Consider the following 23,643-nt stretch of genomic DNA (forward strand, 5'->3'; position numbering starts at 1 on the left):
AAAAAACAAGTTGTTTCAGTAATATAATTTCTTAACATTAATAATCAACAATATATTATAATACAGTTCTTACTGAACATAGATTTATAAAGGAGTATAGAAACTTTATTGTAGTCTAACAATAAGATTGATATTTTAATTTATTAATTCAATAATTTTTTTATCTTGTAATATTAAAGTAAATGACTACGTTGAAATGTGATATAATTGAATGAAATAGTTTACTACTTTGAACATTGAGGTATACACACACACACACACACGTATATATATGTATATATGTAATATATACGTAATTATAAATATAATAAGTGATTTATCGAATAAAAGCGCCAAGAGATTCCTAGTTGTATATGCCGTAATGTAGTTTTTCCTTCTATTATATTTATTTATTATGTCTACATATAGATGGTGCTTAAGTAGTTAGATTTTAATTGTATTTCAGATGGAAATAAGAGTATAGGTATTTAAAATCGAAATGAAGGAATAAATGTCTGGATAGATATAAAATGAAAGTAAAGTTAGTTGATTCTTTACTTTCCCTATTGTACTCATCATTTAGCAATTCGAAATAGTCCGTAGTGATTTTGCTTGGACAAGGGTGGTAAGGAGTATATATTTTTGTTGTAAAGTGGATCGAATTGATTTTCGAAAAACGATGCACCTTGAACTACGAAATAATTTTTATTTTACGCGTAAAATTGTTCTCTTTATTATGTTCACATTACGACAAATTTCATGAAGGCTACTATTGCTTACTGCAATCGTGCATTTAGCCAAGAGGACTCACGTCACGGTAGCTTTATTAATAAGTAAAAGACGTCGAGTTTGTTATTTACAGTCATATCAATAATGGAATAATTATTAATTGTTAACGATTGTTAGTTAATTATAATATATTTTTCTAGTCTATTTTGATGTAATAAAATATATTATTAAATAGGAAAAATGGCTCGTCCTAAACACAGAGTTAATGGAGATGTGTGTGCTGATTGTGGAGCTGTTGGTAAGTACATTAATTTTGTTCATTGTACTTATTGATTTATACTATTTTAGATAAATTATATTAAATAATTCCTAATTTAATGAATATAATAATGTTTTTAAATAATCTTTATACATTTATAACACGAAATGTATGCATTATTTACATATTCTTTACACCCTTATACATGTTCTGAATATATTTTTGATGATATAATTTTTGATCTTACGTCTCAAGTGACACAGATACTGATCTTTTACAGACACACAAAAGTGAATATAATATTTTAATATATTTTAGACATATTTATGTTGTATATAAATAAAAATAAGTTTCTACAGAACCAGGATGGGCCTCAATAAACAGAGCTATTTTATTATGTGACGATTGTTGCGGCATACATCGTAGTCTTGGACGACATATATCACAAATTAAGTCACTCCATAAAAGTATTTGGAATATAAATCTGCTTAATGTTAGTAACAAAATATATATTTAATAATAATTCAAATGCTTTATTCATGAAGAGTACTTACATTTTTACTAATAATATACAATTTTTGTATACATACAGATGGTACATACATTAAATGAAAGTGGAGCAAACAGTATTTGGGAACATTCTCTCTTAGATCCTAACCATTCTAAGATTAGCAGAAAAAAACCACAAGCTAAAGATCCTATACAGTTAGTATAAAATACAAAATCTCTTATATGCATCTATAAAATTTTACATAGAAATTCATTTTTATATTTGACTTTTAATTCAAATACAAATTTGTTTTTAGTCCCATTAAAGCAGAATTTATTAAAGCTAAACATCAACACTTAGCCTTTATATTACGACCTAGTAAAGAAGAATGCTGTAGTGAAGAAGAACTTAGTAGACAATTACATAGTAGTGTTCGTACATCCAATTTGGAGACTTCATTAAGATTATTAGCCCAAGGTGCTAATCCTAATTATTTTTATAAGGCAAGTATTATTAAGTGCATTATTATTTCTTTATATGCCTCTTTATATATTTTTTTACTACTTTTTTCTTTTTTTTAGGAGAAAGGTACAACTCCTTTGCATGTAGCAGCAAGAGCTGGACAAACATTACAAATAGAATTATTGGTTGCCAATGGTGGAAATCCTAGTATATTAGATTCAAATGGGCAAACATGTACTGAAATTGCTAAGTAAGACATTAAAAATCCTAAAACTCATTACTATTATTGTATATCCATATCTATATATATACATGTATATTTATAAATAATTTTATTCTTTTAGAATGGCAGGTTATTTAGATTTATCAGAACGTATTAAAGAATGTATGTATGAAGTCACTGACAGATTAACTTACTATGTATGTTCACATAAACCAGATCATCGATCAGATGAGCATTTAATCATACCTGAATGTGCATCAATGGTGGAATCAAACGATTTAATCAACGAAGGACATAATAGACTGCAAGCGGTAAATAATTATTCTATTACACTATAATAGTACATATTCTTTTGTTCTAAATGTTTCTAAAAATGATTGTAATTATAGCTATCAAATCATCTCTTAGAAGAACTCGCAATAGATGTATATGACGAAGTGGACCGTAGAGAAATGGAAAAAAGTCAGTATTATATTATATTTGCATTTATCGCATTCAAAATATCACTTATATATAAGTTGTTGCAGAATTTTTATTGTATTTTTTCAGACAAAATTAAAATTAACATGATTAAAAAAGAATTAACTTTTTTAATTGTTAGTATGTTGATCATTAATAACTATAGTTTGTTTTTATTTAATGAGCTTCTTGTCAATTTCAATGCAATCATATTTTTGATGAAAGAATTTAAAAAATAAGTAGACAAAATACGATAGAAATCATACAACGACCTAATATATATTATGTATACCAAAATTTATATGCAATGGTAATTATATTAGATTAAGATAAAAGTTTAATATCCATTTAATTATAATTAACTATGTTAATTTTTTTATTGCATTATTCCTGAAGAAGGGTAAGTTAAAATGGATTCAAAAAAATATATTTAATTTTGAAATAGTTTGAAATCATTTAATAATGAATATTTTAAATTTTATATACTTATGTAAAAAGAAAATAGATTAATATTATTACATATTTTAATGTTAGCATAGAAAATATATTTTTATAATTTTATATAATACTCTTTGTATTATGTAATATAATAATTATTAATTATCGCTTATAGTTTGGTTTTCAACTGCATCATCACCAGAGAGATGTACAGTTCCATTTTTACCTGTTAATCCACAACTGTCCACTACAAGAAATCAAGGTAGACAGAAATTAGCAAGGTTTATTCCAAAAGAATTTGCTAGACTTATTATAGATTTACTTACTGAAAGTAATAGAAGACACATGATTTCAAACAATATACCATTGCAAGGTTTGTCAATTTCCGTAATGTATAGAAAAATAGCATGTATTAAATATTAACAAATATATATATATATATATTATACATTATATTGTATATTAAGATATTTTTCATATTTAAGATCCTGTGGTATCAATGCTTCGCAAAGAACAATTTGGTAAACATGGATCACAAGTGTCTGACGACGAACCATTATATGACAGTGTAGCATCTGATGATGATTATACTTTAACTTCAATAGATAATACCGCAACAGAATTATCTACTCAGCTGAAAATTGCCGATGAGGTATAATAAGAATTATAATTATAATCTACACAGTTTAAATTTGAATTTTAAATTAGATCTATGAGAATTTAGAAGTAAAAAATTGTATATATATATATATATATATATACACACATTCATCTTTTTTAAAGTAATAAAAAAATACAAAGTGAAAATATTTCTAAATTATTAATAATATGTTGTTTTGTGTATAATCATTATACTTATTAAAGAATTCTTTATTTAATGAACTTATGTACTAACATATTGAAGGTATCAACTTTGGTAAGAAAAAGAAGAACACGGAATCGACTAAACACATGGCTGTTCTGTAAGCAGTGTTATTAGGCAAGTGCACAACATTGTTGATGCATGTGCAAAAAGTACAAAGTTCTATATCTGTGTGTGTGTGTGTGTATATATACATATTAAAATATTAAATATTTATGAAATAGTTAAATATCACAAAATCATATGAAGTATATTTAAATAACAAATTATTACTTACATGTGACAAACAATCAATAGCTTTTTTGCAAGTGAAATTACTGACTTTACTCATCACAAATTGAATATATATTTAATCTTTACTCTGTGTGTGTATGTTGCTTATTCTTTCCAATTTATAAGGAGGCAAAAAAGGGGTCTGATATTTTAAGGACTTATAGTATTTATCAAGAGATGTAAAAAATGTCTATTTTATGTGAGTTCTAAAATCAACCTTTTCGATGTAAATTACCTTTTATTATTTATGAGCATTTGATATCATAAACGAGTCTCTTGGCAACTCATAATAAACTTATCTTGTCAACCTGGAACTAATATATTTCTAAGTAAATTCTTTTGTGTACATTCAGTATGTTGCCAAGAGACTCTCCTACAATATTTAATGTTTATAAATAATAAAAGTTAATTTACATCTAAAAGATTGATTTTAGGATCCGTGTTAATTAGATATTTTTTACTTTTCTTGATAAGTACTAAAAGTTCTTCAAATTTTTGACCCTTTTTTCTACTACCCTTATATATAAATGTTTATAACAAAGTTATACATACAGAGTGGATTTACAGTTTCTTTAGTCATAAATAGCAAAAGAACGTAAAATATTTGAAATATTTCTCTTCCTCTATCAACTGTCTTAGAAATATATAATCAATATAGCATATTACTTCTCATAATTTGTAATAATTATTAATATAGTATGTTGTATAATGTTTTGTTTTTTCCTTTCATTTTTTATGTAATTTATATTTTGTGCATTACTTTTTTTTAGGATGTTTTCATTCCAATGGCGAAAGGTCTTCCATCAGTAGTAGAAGTCCTAAAGAAACAATTAACACTTTCAGAATCTACTGTTCGAGATTTACAGAGTCAAATACATATTCTTCAAAATACTGTTGATCAACTGAAACAAGAGAATATTAGTTTAAAACAAATAATCGAGGTAAGAAAGATTTCAAAAATAAGAAGTGTTATTTTAAATTTAATTAATTGGATTTTTCCCTTAATAAACTAAAATAATAAATTATTGCAGCATAATAAAGCATCTACTGATAATATTTTAAATGGGCATATTGGAAGTGAACAAGAACCAGAATTAGAACCAGTTTTGGATATTAAAACATCTATTTCAAGAAGCAACCAACGACCTGCATCTATGTATGAAACGAGAGAAGGTTTACGAAAACAAAATTCATGGTCTACAACTATTTGTCAGGTGATTTAATTATTTTTGTATAAAGCTAATTTAATATTAGAGTAATATTAATTTAATATTAAAGTAGAACATTTTTTTTATTTGTATATCATTTGCTTAATACAGACCAACAGAGATACAGAGGCTTTATCTCGTGCAAATACACAAAGTTTATGGGAGTATGGCATTCCTACTTTACCTCCAAGTGAAGAAGTAACAAGAAGAACAGAGCAAGTCACAAGGAGGATACAAGAATTATGGATGGCTATGCAAGATCCACATCAACGCGAGGCTTTTGTACCATGCGCTGAACGTATACGTGTTGCTGTTGCGGAATTAACAGCTATATTTCCACAGGTAATAAAATTACGCTATATAGTTTAAAAGAATATTTTCATAGTAAAAGATATTAAAAATTCTGACATTACTTATTGCTTATTGCTGACTATAGAATCCTATAGAAGATAATATTAAATCAGCTTTACGTCAATTAAACGGTAACACTGGTAGACTACAAGCAGAATGTTCTGGTCTTCAAAGATGTACTGGTGACGTCGAACATATAGGCCATTGCCTCCAGCAAGTACGTTCTTGTGCGTACGATATTGCCAAAGCAACTAAGCTCCTTGTTACCCAGTTTCAAATCTCTTAGAATCGATAATATTAAAAAATACATAGACAAAAAGTATTATAACATATCTATTTTTATAACAATCGTACCAAATGTAAATATTATGTATAGTGCTTTATATATATAGAACTGGAAAAAACAGACAATTATATTGGTGAAGTACTGTATTAAAAATGAAAATTATTTTTTATTTATAGTTGTATAATGGAAAAGCTACTATTATATATCTCTTAAATTATTACAACTGTCTAAAACAATTAATTCATATTACAAAGCACGAATTAAATTAACTAACTTAAAAACATATGTAATTATATATTATTTACATTTGAGAAAGACTGAATGTCCATGAACCAATGAAGTCTATGAACATATAATGTAGTTGTTAGATTTTATTATAAACATACATTATGTTATTATGATTTAAAAAAAAAGAAAAAAGATTGTAACAATAGCTATAGATTAGTATTACGAAATAATTATGAATTTTATTCTATACTTGCATGTTTATAAAATAAGTAATATTTGAAAATTTATTCATATATACATATATACAATAAATTCTGATATCTTTTTATTGTAATTTAAAAAATATATATATGTTTTTATAATCACTAATAATTATTTTTAGTGATAAATTGTTAAATTTACTATATCTTATATTTGTATTTGTTAAATCATTTTATAACTAAAAATGTTGAAAAAATGATGTTGAATTTGGAAGATTGTTGAAAAAATGACGTTATAAATTTCTAAAATGAATCTAAAACAACAGTAAAAAGCTTAACTTGTTAAAAATTTGCAATATTTACGCATAATTATACCTCATTTGTTTTAATTAATAAATACATTTTGCATGAACCATTAATAAATTATTGTAAATATTTTTTTGAAGTTTTTATTAATCCTACAAATAAATTGTGAATTTTATAATTGAGTTTATCTTCCTCTTTATTATAAGATTAAATGAAAAAGATTATGTTTTATTTATTATATTACTTGTCACATCATACAATTTAATTTATTAAATTAAATATATATTTATCTTTTCTACAAAATGAAATAGAATATTTTTAAATATGATTAACTACGTTAAATTAACTAATATTTTATTCTATTGTTTGATATATTTTTTTAAATTGAGTAATAGTAAATTTGTTAATAGTAAAACTTTTCTCTTTTGTAGATACGTGCGTGCATGTATATATAAATAAGTACATACATTCAATAGCATATACTTTATCCTGATTGGAGCATTTATATTTCCGATTGATCTGTCATGTAACAGAAAAACTGATACAAACCAACCTTTTTAAAACGAAGCTATTAATATCATGTGCCTAAATTATCAAAACAATGTAACAGATTTGGATATCTTTGCATAGACATTTTTTTGCTTCATGATAAAAGTATCAAGTATGTAAGTCTGCGTTTATAGTTATTCGAAAGAGAATATAGCAATTTTTTAAATCTTATGCATTAAAATTTAGATCTACGGCAATCTATAGTGAATAAATTCTTGATAACTGAGAAAATACGCGTGCGTAAATTTAAAGTCAATTGTGAAGTAGACGTAATAACGATTGCCCTTCACCTCTTTCATTTTCACTTATATCCGCTCATGCCATGACCATAAAGGAAGCAAAGAACAGCTGACAAATAATACTTTTATTGATGTGTTCAAACAATGATCAACTACAAAGAAGTAAGTTTTTAATAGATTTTTTATAATGATAATTTTAAATATGGCGAACAGAAAAAAAAATTATAAAGTAAATTTAACAAGTTATAGATATGATCAATAAAAACTAACCAAATATTTAGGATACTTTGGAGTATTAAATAAATCAAAAGAATTATTAGTAACTATTAATGCTCAGGACATATTTTATTGTTATTGACGAACTGTAGATAAAATTTTTAATGTCATATAAAAATCTTTATTTATTCAAAAATATTAAATATGGTAATTTTAATAGTCAATATTAGTATTGAGTATTTTGTATTTGGTATTTATATTTTGTATATATAATCGTATATTATTTTGGAATTTTCTCATGGAAATTATTTTTTCAGTTAAAAGTGGAAGTTAATCATTGAATAATGCGATAAAAATAAACTTATAGAAATGGCTGACAATATTAACTGTGGTGGATTTGTATTTTACAATAACTTTGATTCTGCTAATTTGGCCAAAGTTGAATTGATAAGAGTACCAGAAATATGTAATATAGGTAATCATTTTTGCCTTGCAATGTTCATTTATTATAAGCTCTAATCTAATCATTAGTAATATATTTATTCTTAGACTGAAATTAAACTTATTATTATTTATGTCAGAAAATTATTATCATCATTTTCATAATTCTTTATTATTATTATATATTTTTTATATACACGCATATTTCCAATATTAATGCTTCATATATGTAAAATATATATATATATATAACTATACTAATTTACTAATAATAATTTTAATTCATAGCAATTTGTGAAAATGAAAGTAGATCCTGCAAAAGTTTAAGTTCTGACGAGACATCTGATTATGAATTTAATTTATGGACTAAATATGACTGCCATGGAACAGAATATCAAAACAATAACCGAACATGGTTTTATTTTGGTGTTAAAGCATGTTCTCCAGGTATTTGTGTTCGATTCAACATAATTAATTTAAATAAACAAGTTAGAATGTTTAGTCAAGGAATGTGTCCAGTATATAAAATAATACCAGGTCAACTTCATTGGGAACGAATACATGATAAACCAACATATAAAGTAATTATATGATTAATAAATTACAAATTATTTAAAAATCAAAGTACAAATAATACCAGAAAATAATATAATTTCTTATTTGGATTTATTATTAAGAAATACTAAATTCAAAGTTAATAATCATGTTCTTGATATATTTTCTATTCCACAGGTTGATCAAACCGGTAGTGACTTTACACTATCATTTACTTATTATACCCCAGAAAATCAGAAAGCTATAACATATTTTGCTTTTACGTATCCTTTTTCATATACTGATTTACAAAACTATTTAAAAAAAATTGACATAAAAATGGCAAAACGCTTTGTAACAAGCACTGATGACATATATTATCACAGGGAATGTGCAATAAAATCATTAGAAGGTCGTAGATTAGATGTTTTGACAATAAGTTCTTATCACAATATATTAAGCGTAAGAGAAGATAGATTCAATAATATGTTTCCTGAAAAATATGAAGAAAGACCTTTCAAATTTTTGGATAAGAAAGTATATTTTCTTTTTGTTTTAATTCGAAATTTGTACATGTAAATATTTGAATATGTGCTAATTTATTTAACATATACATTTATAGATTGTTTTTATAAGTGCGAGAGTACATCCAGGAGAAACACCATCCAGCTTTGTACTGAATGGATTTTTAAAGTTCCTTCTGAATCAAGAAGATCAAATAGCTCTTCATTTACGTCGTATGTACGTATTCAAATTAATACCAATGCTTAATCCTGATGGGGTAGCTAAAGGACACTATCGAATGGATACTAAAGGAGTCAATCTCAATAGGATGTATTTAAACCCTTCTGAACATGAACACCCTACAATATATGCAGCAAGAAATTTAATAAGGTAGAATAATTGATTTTTTTTCTGCTTCCTCCAATATATGCTCTTTTTATTTACTTTTCTGTACAGATATTATATCATAAACTATTTTGGTAATATTGTAGATATTATCACAATTCTTATAATATAATAGAAGAAAAGTTACCTCTAAAAATAGAAAGTGCATCTATAAAGAATCAAAATAATATCAGAATGAAGGAGATACAACAACATTTACGTACCAATGTTATATCTAATACACCTACAAGATTAATTCAACGGGTAATGCTGCATTATATTTTAATTATATAATGCATCGATCGAATATAACTTAATATTCTATACAATATCTATAGCTTTTCATTAATATTGCCTCCAGGTAAAGTTAATGACATTAAATGAAAGAGCTAAATCTGATTCAGGAGTTAAATATGAATGTATGTTCACAACAAATAACTTGGATAATACATGTTGTGGTAAGGTTTAACATTGTAAATTTGGTGTAGTCATTTAGATTTATAAAATTATTAAGTTTATCTTTAAGATATTAATTCATTATAATGTATTCAGGTGAAGGGCAGGAATTATCTAGCAATACACACGAATATCAGGATATATTAAAAACCAAATATTATACTGATAAAGCACCATTTAGAATATCTGAGTCAAATAATTTTTCTAAATCATCGACTGAATCTGGTCTCTATTTATATATTGATCTTCATGGTCATGCCTCAAAGAAAGGTGTATTTATGTATGGAAATCATTTTACCGATCCAGAAGAAACTATCACGTGTATGCTTTTGCCAAAATTGATGTCCATTAATAATCCAAATTTTCATTTCACATCATGTAATTTTGCAGAAAGAAACATGTACCTTATGTTAGTAAATTAATTATTGATGCATTAAAATTAGTTAATGAAGTAATTATAAAAATTTAAAATAATAATAATAATTTCTTATTTATTTCAGTGATAAAAGAGATGGCATGTCAAGAGAAGGTTCAGGTCGAGTAGCAGTATATAAAATGACAGGTCTTATACGTAGCTATACTCTTGAATGTAATTATAATTCTGGTCGTTTAGTAAATATTGTACCTGCCAGAATTCGTGATGGTATTAGTAAAACGATCAATCATTTGTTTGTACCTCCTAAATATACTCCAACAGTGTTTGAAGCGGTACAAATCCTTGCATATATCAAAAAATGTTTATCTTACTTTTTTTTATTTTAATTTAAAAATATATCAGAACCTAATAATATACATAATTACAACTTATAGGTAGGAGCAGCATTAGGACCTTCTATCCTTGATCTTACTAATAATAATCCGAACAGTCGATTACCAAACAGTCAATATCGTTCACTAAAAGGAGTAAGATCTTATTTGAAGTTAACACAAATGAATAGTCTTTCGACATCATGCAATAAATCTGCGTACAAGGTAAATTTTCGTTTACATAATGAAAGTAAAATTTTAGAAAATAATATAACATCATGTGTTTTATCTTAATATAATTTATATATACATTACTATATTAATAGTAGTGTCAACAAATATTAGTCTATTAATAAAAATAACAGTATTAAATTTGTATATATTTGAGTATTCAACAATTTTATTTAAATAGAAACATTTCAAAGAAGTTGAAGGATTACTTAAATTTAAAAAAATTAAATTTAAAAGATTATTTTGCACATTATATTATTTGTATATTTCTATAAAAAATGAATTAGTCTTTAATTCAAAAATAATATATATGATAGAAAAATTTATTTCTCATAATTTAGTTTTTATATAAAAGTTTCTAATAAATTACAAATGCATTAATTTTTATAAGTTTTCAATGCGTATTATGTATACAAAATAAAAAAATAATATATATATATATATATATATATATATAATAATAATAATTTATTATTGAGTCACGTTTAGAATAAATTTATACAGGAGATATTGCGATTTCAAAAGTTTAAAAAATCAATAGAAAATAACCTCTTAGAAAATTATAAATAAAATAACTCTAGACATTCTTTTTAATACTCTCTGTACTTTTCATATAATCTATATAATTCATTGTACATAAAGATATTATATATCAATATGCATTAATAATATAAAAACAAACACTGTAAACATTAATATTATGTGAGAAATGTTACCCCACTAAGATTATAATACTTATTTACTATTTATTGCTCATTATCTTTATATGTGTATATGATAAATGATATCTATTTCTTTAGAGAAAATCACGACATAGAAGTATAAACAATCATATTTCTGGATCATGAAGATCTATTGAAGCAAATTGTATCTCAGTGTGCAATCATAAAAATTCTCCTATATTTCATAAATAAAAAAATTTGAAAAGATCTATTAAATTCCCTAAAACAATAAATCTTACAGAAGATAAAATATGTGAAATTATTTTAATTAATCTATTTAAATGTATGTATATATATATATAAATTAGAATAAATAACATTTTGGACGATATATGTTAAAAACAAATAATAGTATTATCAATAATAAATTTTCAATGAATATATATGTATATTAGAACACGACGAATATACTTAATAGCTATGACATACTATGTAATTTAGCTGACATATATAAATTCTTTTTCGTTAATTTTCCTATAATCACATGTACGAATACTTGTATACACATAGAAAAAATAATATTATTTTATAATGTACTTCTAGTACTATTAAGTTGTATATGAATTATTGGAAATAAATTTTGTAACATTCTCTGATATTATTATATGTTTAAATATACATATCCATTGATAAAGTCATCACAGTATTTTAATACTTATTTTTTCACTTTACTTTTATTATTTCAATAAATCAACGTTGTCTATTCTATTAAATATTTATCATTTTAAAATGTACTTTACAATATGTAATTATATTGTTCTTCAACAATTATAAATGCTACCTAACTATTAAAAAAGTATTTTTCAATCAAAACAAACCAGCATTAAAAAGTTGGTATAAGAATCTCAATAGCTGAAAAAATGAATAAGTGCATTTAATTGCTAGCTATTTGCTAATTCAAAATCCATGATTGAATCATAAGATTGTCATGAGTGGGATATATTTTATACACATGCGCAACCACAAATTCAAGGCGCAAGCGCACTTTGAAAACAATCTCCCACTCATGATGTTTCCACATTTGTAATTATTAATAACTAATTAAATAATTAAATAATAAAGTTAGTAATTATGGATTTTAAATAAACATTTTTTTAGCAATTTCAAAATTCATTTTTTTCTGCTGTTGCAAACTACGTTGCTTTACTTAGAAATAAAAAAAAAATTTTCACATTTTCAATTATCAATAACTAATTAAATAATTACTTAAAAAAGTTAGCAATTATGGATTTTGAATTAGCAAATAGCTAGCAATTAAATGCACTTATTCATTTTTTTCAGTTCTTGAGATTCTATGCTAACTTTCTTGTGCTAGATGATTCTCCTTACCTCTACCCTCCACAGTAGTATTGTATCATCATCGCGTTATGTGGCCACCACGCCAAAGTTTGGCGCTTCGTGACTTTTACTGTCACGCCTCTGGCGGCGGAATTGAAAACCAAAAAAACCCTATGTACCTGAATAACCGTTGCTACTGGCTCTCTTCCTTCTCGACCACCGAAAGAGACACGCGCTCTCTGATGCAGCGGTAGCAACGCGTACACGTGTCCCTCCCTTCTTTCCAAAGATTCTTGTTGAGTTTTATGTTAGATTTATATAAGTCAATTTTATTACATTTTTAATAAAAAATATTCATATTACATTGTTCGCCTCGTTAACTTAATTATTTGAATATAGTTGAACACGCTATAGTTAAGTATCTATTATCGCCCTCTGATGGCTCCGGTAGTAACTAAAATAAAACTAGGTAGATAAAAAAGCGGACTTAGGAGCTTCTATGTACTCTTCTGTATTCTGTGTCTGTATAATAAGATATTTTGTTGATAATTTTGTATGAATTCTGACAAAAAGTTTCGGGTTATGTTGGTTTAATTATTCTTATTGTAAACAATTATTTTACTATTCTTAACTGATCATAGATAATAAAGTAATAAGGTAACAGTTAAGAAAAAAAAAAAGAATTTATATATTTATAATTTTTTAAATAATAATTAAAAACTTAAACAATTTATAATTATAAATATGATTTTAATTTTAACTATATTTATAAATTATAGTTGCGTGATATAGATTCATTTATGTTTTAGACTTAAACACCCATTTGAAGCTAATTTATAAAAAATAATGATGCATTTGCATTATAAACAAAATATAACAATGCAACAGAAAAAGAAAAAGAAATTATTTCAGAGATATAGCTTTTTCTTCTCAATGCTTCTTTGTATGTTACTTGCTACTATACAACCATATTTAGGAGGTACAATCGGTATGGATTTATAAATAATAATATTTTATCGATAGTTAGTTTTATTTATTTATACATTTGATAAAGATATGTTTATTCTTATTTGAGTGTATATTTTAGAGTAACAACAGATAGTTAATGAATTTTAAAATTAAAAATAATAAGATATCTATATTAGTGATTGTTAAATTTGACATACAGTATCAATTACTTCTTAGTAAATTTTGGCCTACATCATATGAGCACTCTTTTTGCATTTGTTTGTCAATATTATATCATATCCATAACATTACTAACATTAGTATATGACTATAGACAAATCTGGGGAAACAGGCATATTTGAATCTTTTGAAGTAGTGCATGTGTAAGGATAAAAGAAAAGATATAGTAGAAGAGATACTTCTATAATAAGTTTCATTGCTTCTAATCTGTATAAATTAAATTATTAGCTTATTAACATGTATAAACAATACAAATTTGGACTAGATTAAGATTAGATTAGATTAATTACTGTAAATTAATTTTATAGCTACATGTATTTAGTAGAATATAAATAATATGGATGTTATGTTACTTTATAGGTATAGCAAGTGGTAATTTTATTGTCTGGTATTTTGCGGTGCCATTAACATATTTAGAAGCAGGATTATTATGTACTCCACATTCTCTCTATGTGGCGTTAACAAATGGTTACCTGATAATATTTGTGATGGTTTTTATGTATGGTGTGATGCCCTTTTTAGCTAAGCTTGGGACATGTTTATTATTACATTCTAAAGTAAACATATGGCTTCTTAAAGGAATGGAAGTAAATATCAATGAAGTTCATCGATTTGCATGCACATTATATAATCTGGCATGACAAATTTCACCTAGTATATGCACTATTTATTTATAAAAATCCATATATTATATCACGGAATAAGAGAGAGTGCATATTGAAACGAGTGAAGTAATTAAGATTATTACTATTATTATTGTTGTTATTATTATTATTATTATTATTATTATTATTATTATTATTATCATTATCACAGTTATTATTATAGTCATTATTTTTACTATTATTATTGACATTATTATTTTTGTTTATCATATATAATGATATTTCATTATTGTAAAATAATATTGCTAGTCATATAAAATAAAATATAAAATATATTATAAGAGTAGAAGCTTAATATGAATGAAGCAATATATTTTTTCCAGGTACTTTATTGTATGCCACCACCATTTACTTCCAGTCTAGCACTTTGTCAAATAGCACAAGCTGACCTACCAACTAGTGTGGTTACTACTTTAATAGGGCATTTGGGAGGATTTTTCTTATCTCCGATTCTTTTATATTTTGTGGTAAATTATATTTTTATATAAATTTATTTTTTATTTCGATTTTAAAATTTTACAATTCTGTAATTATATAATATAATATAATTATATACTATTAATCACATCACACTTCTAATACGAATAAAAAATTAGATCATAATTCTTAAAATATAAATGCATTCTCTATATTACAGTTAGGAGCATCTACTCCACCTTTAATTGGTGTTAATATCAAGGAGATTATATATAGTACTTTGTTACCTCTGACTATTGGAATGATATTACAGTTTTCTGTAGTAAACCCTAATGTTTGCTCCATAATTGGTATTGGAAGATATTCTCAAGGATTACTATTAGTCATAGCATATTATTGGTTTTCTGATGCAGTTTCTGCAGATGTTTCATCTTTGCAAGCTACGGACATATTATTATGTATACTAATTGGTATGTTAAATTTTAAATTATAATTTATGTTATATATTAAAATTGTTATTAAGTATTAATATTGCTGGTGAATCATATTTTTATAATTATTAAATGATTTCCATATATGGAGATAAACAAAAAATATTATTTTTTTTAAACATTATTTTTAAAAAAGCACTATAAATATGTATTTAGTAGATAGATAGATAGATTCTTTTCTCTTGTGGGATACAATAAATCTTCGACCCACTTATGTCATTCTTATATTTATTCATTCATTCACTTAATCTCATACTTACACTACTCTTACAAGACTTTTCCTATCATTCTTACACTCTATTTATATATATTTTTATATTATTTTTCTCTTTCCTCATATCAGTTTTCTCTTTCCTTATCATGTTACTCTCCTCCATCTCTCTCCATTCTTAAACATTCGCTTCCGCTGTATTTCCATGACTTCCTTTACTTCTCCTCTTTTTCCTAATCATGTATATTTACTTTTCATTCTTTCATTTCATCTAACCCTCACTTCTCTCTCTCCATCTAGCTATATCTTCCATCCACCTCAAAATCGATCGCATACTTTTTTCATAATTGTATAATATTGTGGTCTTTTTTTATTTCTATTCCAGCTTGTATTGGACAGCTCTTCACATGCTGTTTATATTGGGGTTTATCTTCTCGATGGTTACCTAGAAATATTCTTCTAGCAGCATTATTTGTTAGTACTCATAAATCAGTTGGTCTTGGAAGCTGGATTTTACGAAGTACATATCATGGATCTGCTCAGGGACCAGCAATAAATTTACCACTTTCAATTCTACCTGTAGCACAACTTGTATTGGGTACTTTACTGGCAAGTTGGATTGCTCCACATTATTCATTAAAAAATTGAAAAATTAAAATCTTGAAAGCTCACTCATAGTTTAAAAAATGTTAATAACAAAGATATGAATATTTATTTTTTTCTATTAAATCTTTAAGAAATAGATCATATATGCATAGTACCTAAAGGTTCTTTAATGTATATTAAGAATATAGTTATAAAAATAAAAGTCTAAAGAGAATTTCAGTTCTCAAAATTCTATTATAAACTTTGCACAATATAATAGCTACTCTTTATTGTATTATTTTATTTGACTTTATTTATTTATTTATTTATTTTATTTAACTTTACTGTATTTATTTGTATGCATTAGACAATATAAGCTAAAATACATTCACTTCATTTCATAATTAATGCCAATAAATTCCATTGGATGCATATATACATGCTTATATACACTATAGTACTTAAAGATTTAATTCTTTTTTGCATATTTGTATAGTTGTTAATATATACTATTATTTGTTGTTATCTAAATGAAAAAAATAAACTCATTGTTTTATTAAGCGAGTTTTTTTTATCAATAGATGCATTAGAAGAAAATTGATTGTGATTGACAGGAAAAATTCAGTTTTTTTGTATGGGATACAAAATAAGCATGACCAATATAAATCATGTATGAAGAATATTATTTTTAATTCTTTAAAACTTTCTATTTATTTTAATTTAATTCCGTTTCATGTTCGAATTTTTATAAACTTTTTATTTTTTAAAATACCTATTATGTCGATATTGGAAGTAAAATTAAATGGAATTTACTCATGTAAATTCCAAGTCAATTCCTTCAACTGATTAGTAAACTAGATATATGTTTACCAATTACACACAAATGCTGTTACACTTTCCGTTATATAATATTTAAAAAAGTAAATGAACGATTTTTTCAAATTTTCTATTGTCCTTTCTTAGATAATATTATTACATAGCTCCAGTATAAATTTTAAGTATATTAGTTATATAAACTATTAAAGTTTTGCGGAATATTATTCTCGATATGAGTTAACCTTTGTAATGTGAGCTGTGGCACTACCATTTTGCGACAATTTGCAATAGCAAAATTTGTAAATGTGTTGAAAATGTGTATAATAAAGTCATCTAAATAAATTTTGCCTTGCACTTACCATGTTTCCATAAAAAATTCGCAAAATAATCTATTTATCTAAGCGATAGAATAATCGTACTTTTTTAAAAAATATTAAGATAAAAGGTATTTTATATATATTTAGCCTATAAATAACGTCATACAGCTAGTTAATTGGATTTATAAAACATAAAAACAATTGAAACATAAAAGTACATAAAAAACAAAAAAAATTTGTATACTCCCCGGCGGGGAATCGAACCCCGGTCTCCCGCGTGACAGGCGGGGATACTAACCACTATACTACCGAGGAGATCTGTTTTGACAAGCATATTATGATTTAGATAAGTTAAATTTTTATATGCTAAATTAAAAAATATATATTATATTAAAATGAATCTACAAAACAGTCATTCTACCGATAATCCTTTATGGATGCGAGGCATGGTCACTTACCATGCGGGACGGAAAGAAATTTAGGGTATTCGAGAACAAAATACTTCGTAAAAACTTTGGCACAAAACTCGATGAGGAAACGGGCGAATGGAAAAAATTACACAATGTGGAATTGCTTATATTGTATAGTAGACCAAACATTATTAACGTCATAAAATCACGTCGATTAATATAAGATGGGCTGGCTACGTGGCGCGTATGGGTGAGGAACGAACCGCGTATAAAATACTTACTTGTATACCCAATGGGAAAAGACCATTAGGTAGACCAAGGCGTAGATGGGAGGACAATATTAGGAGGGATATTAAGGAAATGGGATATGAGGATCGCGAATGGAGGAAGCGCGCTCAGGAACGAGAACACCGGTGGGATTTGATATATGCGGCAATGAGCTTTCGAGTTCCTAACGCCACTTAATAATAATAATAATAATATATTATATTAAAATACTAATTTACTGTTATACTACACATGCTATATCTATCTTATATTAGAATAAATTTAGTGACCTAGCTATTTTGGATTTGTTGGAGATAGCAGTGCGAAATCGCAGTATTTAATAAGATACTTTATTTAAACAATACGTAAGAATGCACAGAGCGTTAAGACAGAAACTAGTGATACTTTGGATAGTAAGACTGTGATGCTATTTTTTATATTATTAATTGAAAAACAAAAAGTAATACTTTATACTGAATTATGTGAAATAATGTGAAAAAGTAAATATGTTGGAATACGTTGTGCACTGATCGGCGGTTCGTTATCCAGTTAAGCGTGTTTGACGACTATATCCGTCATGCGTAAAATTTTGTTACAATTTGATGTTTAAATTGTAATTTTAAATATAAGTTCATATTAAGCGACTGTGTGTACATTACCAACAAAATTGTTCATTTTCTAAAAAAGAGCCGTCTTTTTGACTCAATATTTCAACAACGCAATTTACTTTGTGTTTGATGACTGTATGTCATCGCTTGATTATCGCGACACACTCCGGAGCGCGCTATACGCAGAGATCACCACGCTTAACTGGTTAAGGAGTGATCGGTCCGATATCGATACTTTTGTGCGTCTCTTGTTTCTTCTTATCTTTTTCAAGGAAATCTAATCGACAGAAAGAGCACCTTTTTATGGTTTCTCCTTTTAGTCCAGTCAACGGGGGCCGTTTTCCGGAAATCTCAGGAAAGAAGGTGAAAACTTGATATAAGGGTAAATAGACGACGCTGAATCGAATGGTGCTAATTTTTTTGATCTGAGTGGTGCCGTTTTTGAGAAAAAGGGTAAAAAGGACAAAAATTGGTAAAAAATGGCTTTATCTTAGAATCTAGGCATTTAATCGAAAAACGTTTCAAACAAAAGTTGTAGAGAATTAAAATATACATAAAAAATGTTCTATGAGTTATCTTCGTATTTTCAAAAATAAGCGAATAAATTGGATTGAAGATGGGAAAATAATTGTAAGAGTGGGGAAGCAAGTCCCGCCTCTCAGTCGGCTTTTACACGCGAGCAGGCTAGTGTGCGTGCGAGCGTCCGTGTGCACTAAACACAACGAAGGATCTTCGGCAATCTTCGGGACTCTCGGTCTTGAATGCAAGTGAGAGTGAGAGAAGAAACCGATATTTCCCTTTTCTATTTGTTTAGGCGATAACGAGTATTATTGTCCTTGGCCCTCGATTGTTGAGCGTTCTGATATTTCTCTCTTTCTATTTTTTCTTTCGGTAGCGAGAATTTTTCGTTTTGGCCATCGTGCGTCGAGCGTTTTGTATATCTATATATATCGGCGTATAAGCGCGGCATTTTTAAATCGAATCTTGATGCTTATGGCACGCCGTTTCTTTATTTATTGTCAAAAATAATGAACCTTGAGTAAAAAAAAAAATAATTCATTTTAACAGAAACTATTATTATTTAGTTGAGAGTAAAAATAATGAATTAATTTTGTGTCTCGCCATAAAATTAATTAGAATAATTAATTGATATAAATTCTTTGTCTCACAAAAATTTATTTGTATATCAAATTGAATACGTATTCTCTTTAAGACGAAATTTAAAATTTAAATATTTTTCCTATTAAATTATGTATTTTATAAAATTTTAAATTACTGACTTTTTGTATCGTAAAAATTTATTAGTTTATCAAATTAAATACATATTTGAAAAAGAAGAATTTTATAACCACACATAAAATTAATTCAAGATATATGAAAGGATATTCTAAAAACGTGGAATTTATTTTTTGTCTATACATAATTTTAATTCATTTTTATTATGTTATAAGAAAATAGTAATGCATTCTGATTCATCTTCGAAGTCTTAAGAATTGTATGAAATAAATTGAGCTATTATCAAGTGGTGCGTCAGCGTAAGTAGTAACGTCTTCGCTTCTCGCGCTGGGTATTTAACGTTCGATTCTTTGTGGGGGAATTATTTTTTTTTATAAGTTTTTCTTTCCTTAACAAGGAGACGGTCAGTGAGTCCCACCTCAGATTTTTTTTAAATTTTGCACTAACGATATAAAATTTATTAAGAAATCAACATTATTACGTGAGTAATAAAGTTACTAATTATAAATTAAATAATATCCAATAAATAACAAAAATTAATTTTTAACGTGCCGAAACGAGACATTTTTTAGGATGATATTTACAGGATGAATTTGTAATTTAAGTAATAAATCTTCCTTTATTTGTGCAAGATGTAAAAAAATTTATTGCTTTTAATTTTTTTGTAATAATTTTAATTTTTTTCTATATAATTAGAAATTAGGAAATTTATAACAATTTATATAACCTAAGGATAGAAAAACTTATAAAAAAAATAATTCCCCCATGAAGAATCGAACGTTAATAAACCAGCGCGAGAAGCGAAGACGTTACTACTTACGCTAACGCACCACTTGATAATAGCTCAATTTATTTCATACAATTCTTAAGACTTCGAAGATGAATCAGAATGCATTACTATTTTCTTATAACATAATAAAAATGAATTAAAATTATGTATAGACAAAAAATAAATTCCACGTTTTTAGAATATCCTTTCATATATATCTTGAATTAATTTTATGTGTGGTTATAAAATTCTTCTTTTTCAAATATGTATTTAATTTGATAAACTAATAAATTTTTACGAGACAAAAAGTCAGTAATTTAAAATTTTATAAAATACATAATTTAATAGGAAAAATATTTAAATTTTAAATTTCGTCTTAAAGAGAATACGTATTCAATTTGATATACAAATAAATTTTTGTGAGGCAAAGAATTTATATCAATTAATTATTCTAATTAATTTTATGGCGAGACACAAAATTAATTCATTATTTTTACTCTCAACTAAATAATAATAGTTTTTGTTAAAATGAATTATTTTTTTTTTACTCAAGGTTCATTATTTTTGACAATAAATAAAGAAACGGTGTGCCATAAGCATCAAGATTCGATTTAAAAATGCCGCGCTTATACGCCGATATATATAGATATACAAAACGCTCGACGCTCGATGGCCAAGACGTAAAATTCTGGCTACCAAATGAAAAAATATAAAAAGAGAAATATCAGAACGCTCAACAATCGATGGCCAAGGACAATAATACTCGTTATCGCATGATAAATAAAAAGAGAGAATATTGGTTTGTTCTCTCACTCGCACTTTCATTCAAGACCGAGAGTCCCGAAGATTGCCGAAGATCCTTCGTTTGTGTATTAGTGCACACGGACGCTCGCACGCATACTAGCTCGCTCGCGTGTAAAACGCGACGGAGGGATAAGCTTGCTTTCTCCCACTCTTAAAATTTTGTTCCCATCTTCAATCCAATTTTATTCGCTTATTTTTGAAAATACGAAGATAACTCATAGAACATTTTTTATGTATATTTTAATTCTCTACAACTTTTGTTTGAAACTTTTTTCGATTAAATGCCTAGATTCTAAGATAAGGCTATATTTACCCTTTTTTACCCTTTTTCCCCAAGATGCCGGTTGCTGATTTTATTATAATTAGCACCATTCGATTCAGCGTCGTCAACTTACCCTTAGATCAAATTTTGAAGCATAAACAAGAAAAGTTCCGGGTATGGCCCGCGTTGACTGGGCTAATAGGCGCGGTTAGTAAAAGGGATAAACGACTCGTTCGGGAAAACAGAAACCATGGTGCTGTTTCTCCAGAGAGGCGGTAAAAAAACAACCTCTTTAGGAATTTGCATATATAGATGTGAGAAAATATTCATAGAAAAATGACTCGACGCGTAAAAACGAAGAGTAAAAGACATAATATGTATAATAGAATGTATAGTAGATGCATGAGAAGTTTATTTCCGCGGAAGAAAACACAAGGATAAGAAGAAAAGTTCGTTCCCTCTGTAATTCAGTCATTCAATTCGAAGAAAGCAAAGAAAAGAAAATTAATCACGAAGGCTAATTTTTATATATGGTATATGCAGGGTTTCATGATTCCATATGAGCTTCCTCCGTCATCTTGAAGGAAGAGATAAATTTTGTTTTTTTGCGATAACTCGGTTCCCCTTCGTGATACAAAAATTGCGATTATGTGATTTTTTGTTGGTTTGTCTATGCTTTATAATTTAGGTCATATGAATTTTTCATTTACTATTGATCATTGTTGATATGAGATATTAAATGAGAGAAAAAAATTGAGAGATTAAAATTGATTTTTCGTTGTTTTCTCCTTTCTCGTGATCATATCGAAAAAATGTCTATTATCAAACTTATATGGCATGTTAATACCTACACTATAATGTTTTTGGTTTAAATAAAAATTACGAGTTTTGCTTGATTTACAGGCTTTTTTTTATATAATCAAACAGTTTTTAGGACTCACATACTCCTGAAATTTTTCATTACTTGATATTTTTATCACAGATTTTTATTCTTTATACTTTTAAGAATTTTTCAGAAAAAAAAATAGTGTTAAGAAAATTCCACTCCGTTACAAAGTTATATTATATACATAAATGTGAGCGGACATTGGTTTGGGACGGCTACCTACTAGAAATTTTAAACGCGTTTTTCTCGAAACTATGTTTTTTAGACAGGTTAGCACGATAACTCAATCAATTTTTAATTTTTTTTAACTTTTTTTTTAATCTTAATAATTATTTTCTCTATAGTCTGTCGAGAGATTTTTTAATTTTTTTGGTTGGACAAATTGTTATAAATTATTAAATACTAATTTTATTTTTAAATTACATATTAAAGTTTGAAATACTGTAATTTCTTTATTTTTGAAAAAAGAAAAAATCTCTTCCGTCAGACTATTACTATTACATTATTTTACAAAATTCTTTTTGTTTTCTTTTTCTTTTTTTAAGAGAAGCCATGGTTTCCATAAGAAGTTCATTGTATCATGTAAAAAATATTATTATTATTAAAATAACATTTTTTTTCTTATAGTTGAAAAGTTAATAATAAATATGAAATCAA

General features: G+C 26.2%; 3 protein-coding genes and 1 non-coding gene across 10 annotated transcripts; 3 read left to right on the top strand and 1 right to left on the bottom strand.

Annotated features, from left to right (window-relative positions):
- Nucleotides 1-194: 194 nt before the first annotated feature.
- Nucleotides 195-6,420, top strand: LOC122517558 (ARF GTPase-activating protein GIT1). Of its 3 annotated transcripts, none has more exons than XM_043636012.1 (14): nt 195-796; nt 944-1,006; nt 1,327-1,460; nt 1,560-1,672; nt 1,774-1,960; nt 2,039-2,169; nt 2,264-2,453; nt 2,532-2,604; nt 3,215-3,412; nt 3,525-3,691; nt 4,945-5,115; nt 5,206-5,388; nt 5,494-5,724; nt 5,819-6,420. In XM_043636012.1, exons 1-14 carry the CDS (start codon nt 739-741, stop codon nt 6,017-6,019), a joined length of 2,100 nt encoding a protein of 699 aa, XP_043491947.1. In that variant the 5' UTR covers nt 195-738; the 3' UTR covers nt 6,020-6,420. The 3 variants fall into 3 exon arrangements, with proteins under 3 accessions (XP_043491947.1, XP_043491965.1, XP_043491957.1); XM_043636030.1 differs by having other exon boundaries at nt 196-880; XM_043636022.1 differs by having other exon boundaries at nt 197-604.
- Nucleotides 6,421-7,220: 800 nt separating this feature from the next.
- LOC122517790 (cytosolic carboxypeptidase-like protein 5) lies at nt 7,221-11,965 on the top strand. Of its 4 annotated transcripts, none has more exons than XM_043636367.1 (11): nt 7,221-7,418; nt 7,489-7,703; nt 8,075-8,232; nt 8,487-8,779; nt 8,931-9,269; nt 9,355-9,626; nt 9,728-9,884; nt 9,982-10,078; nt 10,173-10,485; nt 10,577-10,784; nt 10,887-11,269. In XM_043636367.1, the coding sequence occupies exons 3-11, from the start codon at nt 8,127-8,129 to the stop codon at nt 11,115-11,117; spliced, it is 2,016 nt and encodes a 671-aa protein (XP_043492302.1). In that variant the 5' UTR covers nt 7,221-7,418; nt 7,489-7,703; nt 8,075-8,126; the 3' UTR covers nt 11,118-11,269. The 4 variants fall into 4 exon arrangements, with proteins under 4 accessions (XP_043492302.1, XP_043492293.1, XP_043492288.1 ...); XM_043636358.1 differs by having other exon boundaries at nt 7,221-7,414; XM_043636377.1 differs by adding an exon at nt 11,855-11,965 and having other exon boundaries at nt 7,222-7,703; nt 10,887-11,048.
- Nucleotides 11,966-13,545: 1,580 nt separating this feature from the next.
- Nucleotides 13,546-17,769, top strand: LOC122525955 (sodium/bile acid cotransporter 7-like). Of its 2 annotated transcripts, none has more exons than XM_043649007.1 (6): nt 13,546-13,711; nt 13,864-14,033; nt 14,603-14,829; nt 15,231-15,374; nt 15,545-15,794; nt 16,412-17,769. In XM_043649007.1, exons 2-6 carry the CDS (start codon nt 13,901-13,903, stop codon nt 16,672-16,674), a joined length of 1,017 nt encoding a protein of 338 aa, XP_043504942.1. In that variant the 5' UTR covers nt 13,546-13,711; nt 13,864-13,900; the 3' UTR covers nt 16,675-17,769. The 2 variants fall into 2 exon arrangements, with proteins under 2 accessions (XP_043504942.1, XP_043504933.1); XM_043648998.1 differs by having other exon boundaries at nt 13,547-13,711; nt 13,864-14,042.
- A 218-nt stretch (nt 17,770-17,987) lies between these two features.
- On the bottom strand, nt 17,988-18,059 carry Trnad-guc. The gene has a single exon. It is a non-coding gene; the product is annotated as a tRNA-Asp (tRNA).
- Nucleotides 18,060-23,643: the final 5,584 nt, after the last annotated feature.

The sequence above is a fragment of the Polistes fuscatus genome, unplaced genomic scaffold, assembly GCF_010416935.1.
Source record: "Polistes fuscatus isolate 324 unplaced genomic scaffold, CU_Pfus_HIC Scaffold1, whole genome shotgun sequence".
Classification (NCBI taxonomy): Eukaryota; Metazoa; Arthropoda; class Insecta; order Hymenoptera; family Vespidae; genus Polistes; species Polistes fuscatus.

What these genes read in the sequence shown, in the direction of transcription:
- LOC122525955 (XM_043648998.1), top strand. Translation starts at nt 13,901, where the DNA reads ATGATGCATTTGCATTATAAACAAAATATAACAATGCAACAGAAAAAG. An exon ending in GGCTTCTTAAAGGAATGGAA is followed by an intron (nt 14,830 to 15,230) that starts GTAAATATCAAT and finishes TATTTTTTCCAG; the next exon opens with GTACTTTATTGTATGCCACC. An exon ending in ATTATTATGTATACTAATTG is followed by an intron (nt 15,795 to 16,411) that starts GTATGTTAAATT and finishes TTTCTATTCCAG; the next exon opens with CTTGTATTGGACAGCTCTTC.
- LOC122517790 (XM_043636353.1), top strand. Translation starts at nt 8,127, where the DNA reads ATGGCTGACAATATTAACTGTGGTGGATTTGTATTTTACAATAACTTT. An exon ending in ATGATAAACCAACATATAAA is followed by an intron (nt 8,780 to 8,930) that starts GTAATTATATGA and finishes TCTATTCCACAG; the next exon opens with GTTGATCAAACCGGTAGTGA. An exon ending in GAAAGAAACATGTACCTTAT is followed by an intron (nt 10,486 to 10,576) that starts GTTAGTAAATTA and finishes TATTTATTTCAG; the next exon opens with TGATAAAAGAGATGGCATGT.
- LOC122517558 (XM_043636012.1), top strand. Translation starts at nt 739, where the DNA reads ATGAAGGCTACTATTGCTTACTGCAATCGTGCATTTAGCCAAGAGGAC. An exon ending in GACATAATAGACTGCAAGCG is followed by an intron (nt 2,454 to 2,531) that starts GTAAATAATTAT and finishes TTGTAATTATAG; the next exon opens with CTATCAAATCATCTCTTAGA. An exon ending in AGCTGAAAATTGCCGATGAG is followed by an intron (nt 3,692 to 4,944) that starts GTATAATAAGAA and finishes ACTTTTTTTTAG; the next exon opens with GATGTTTTCATTCCAATGGC.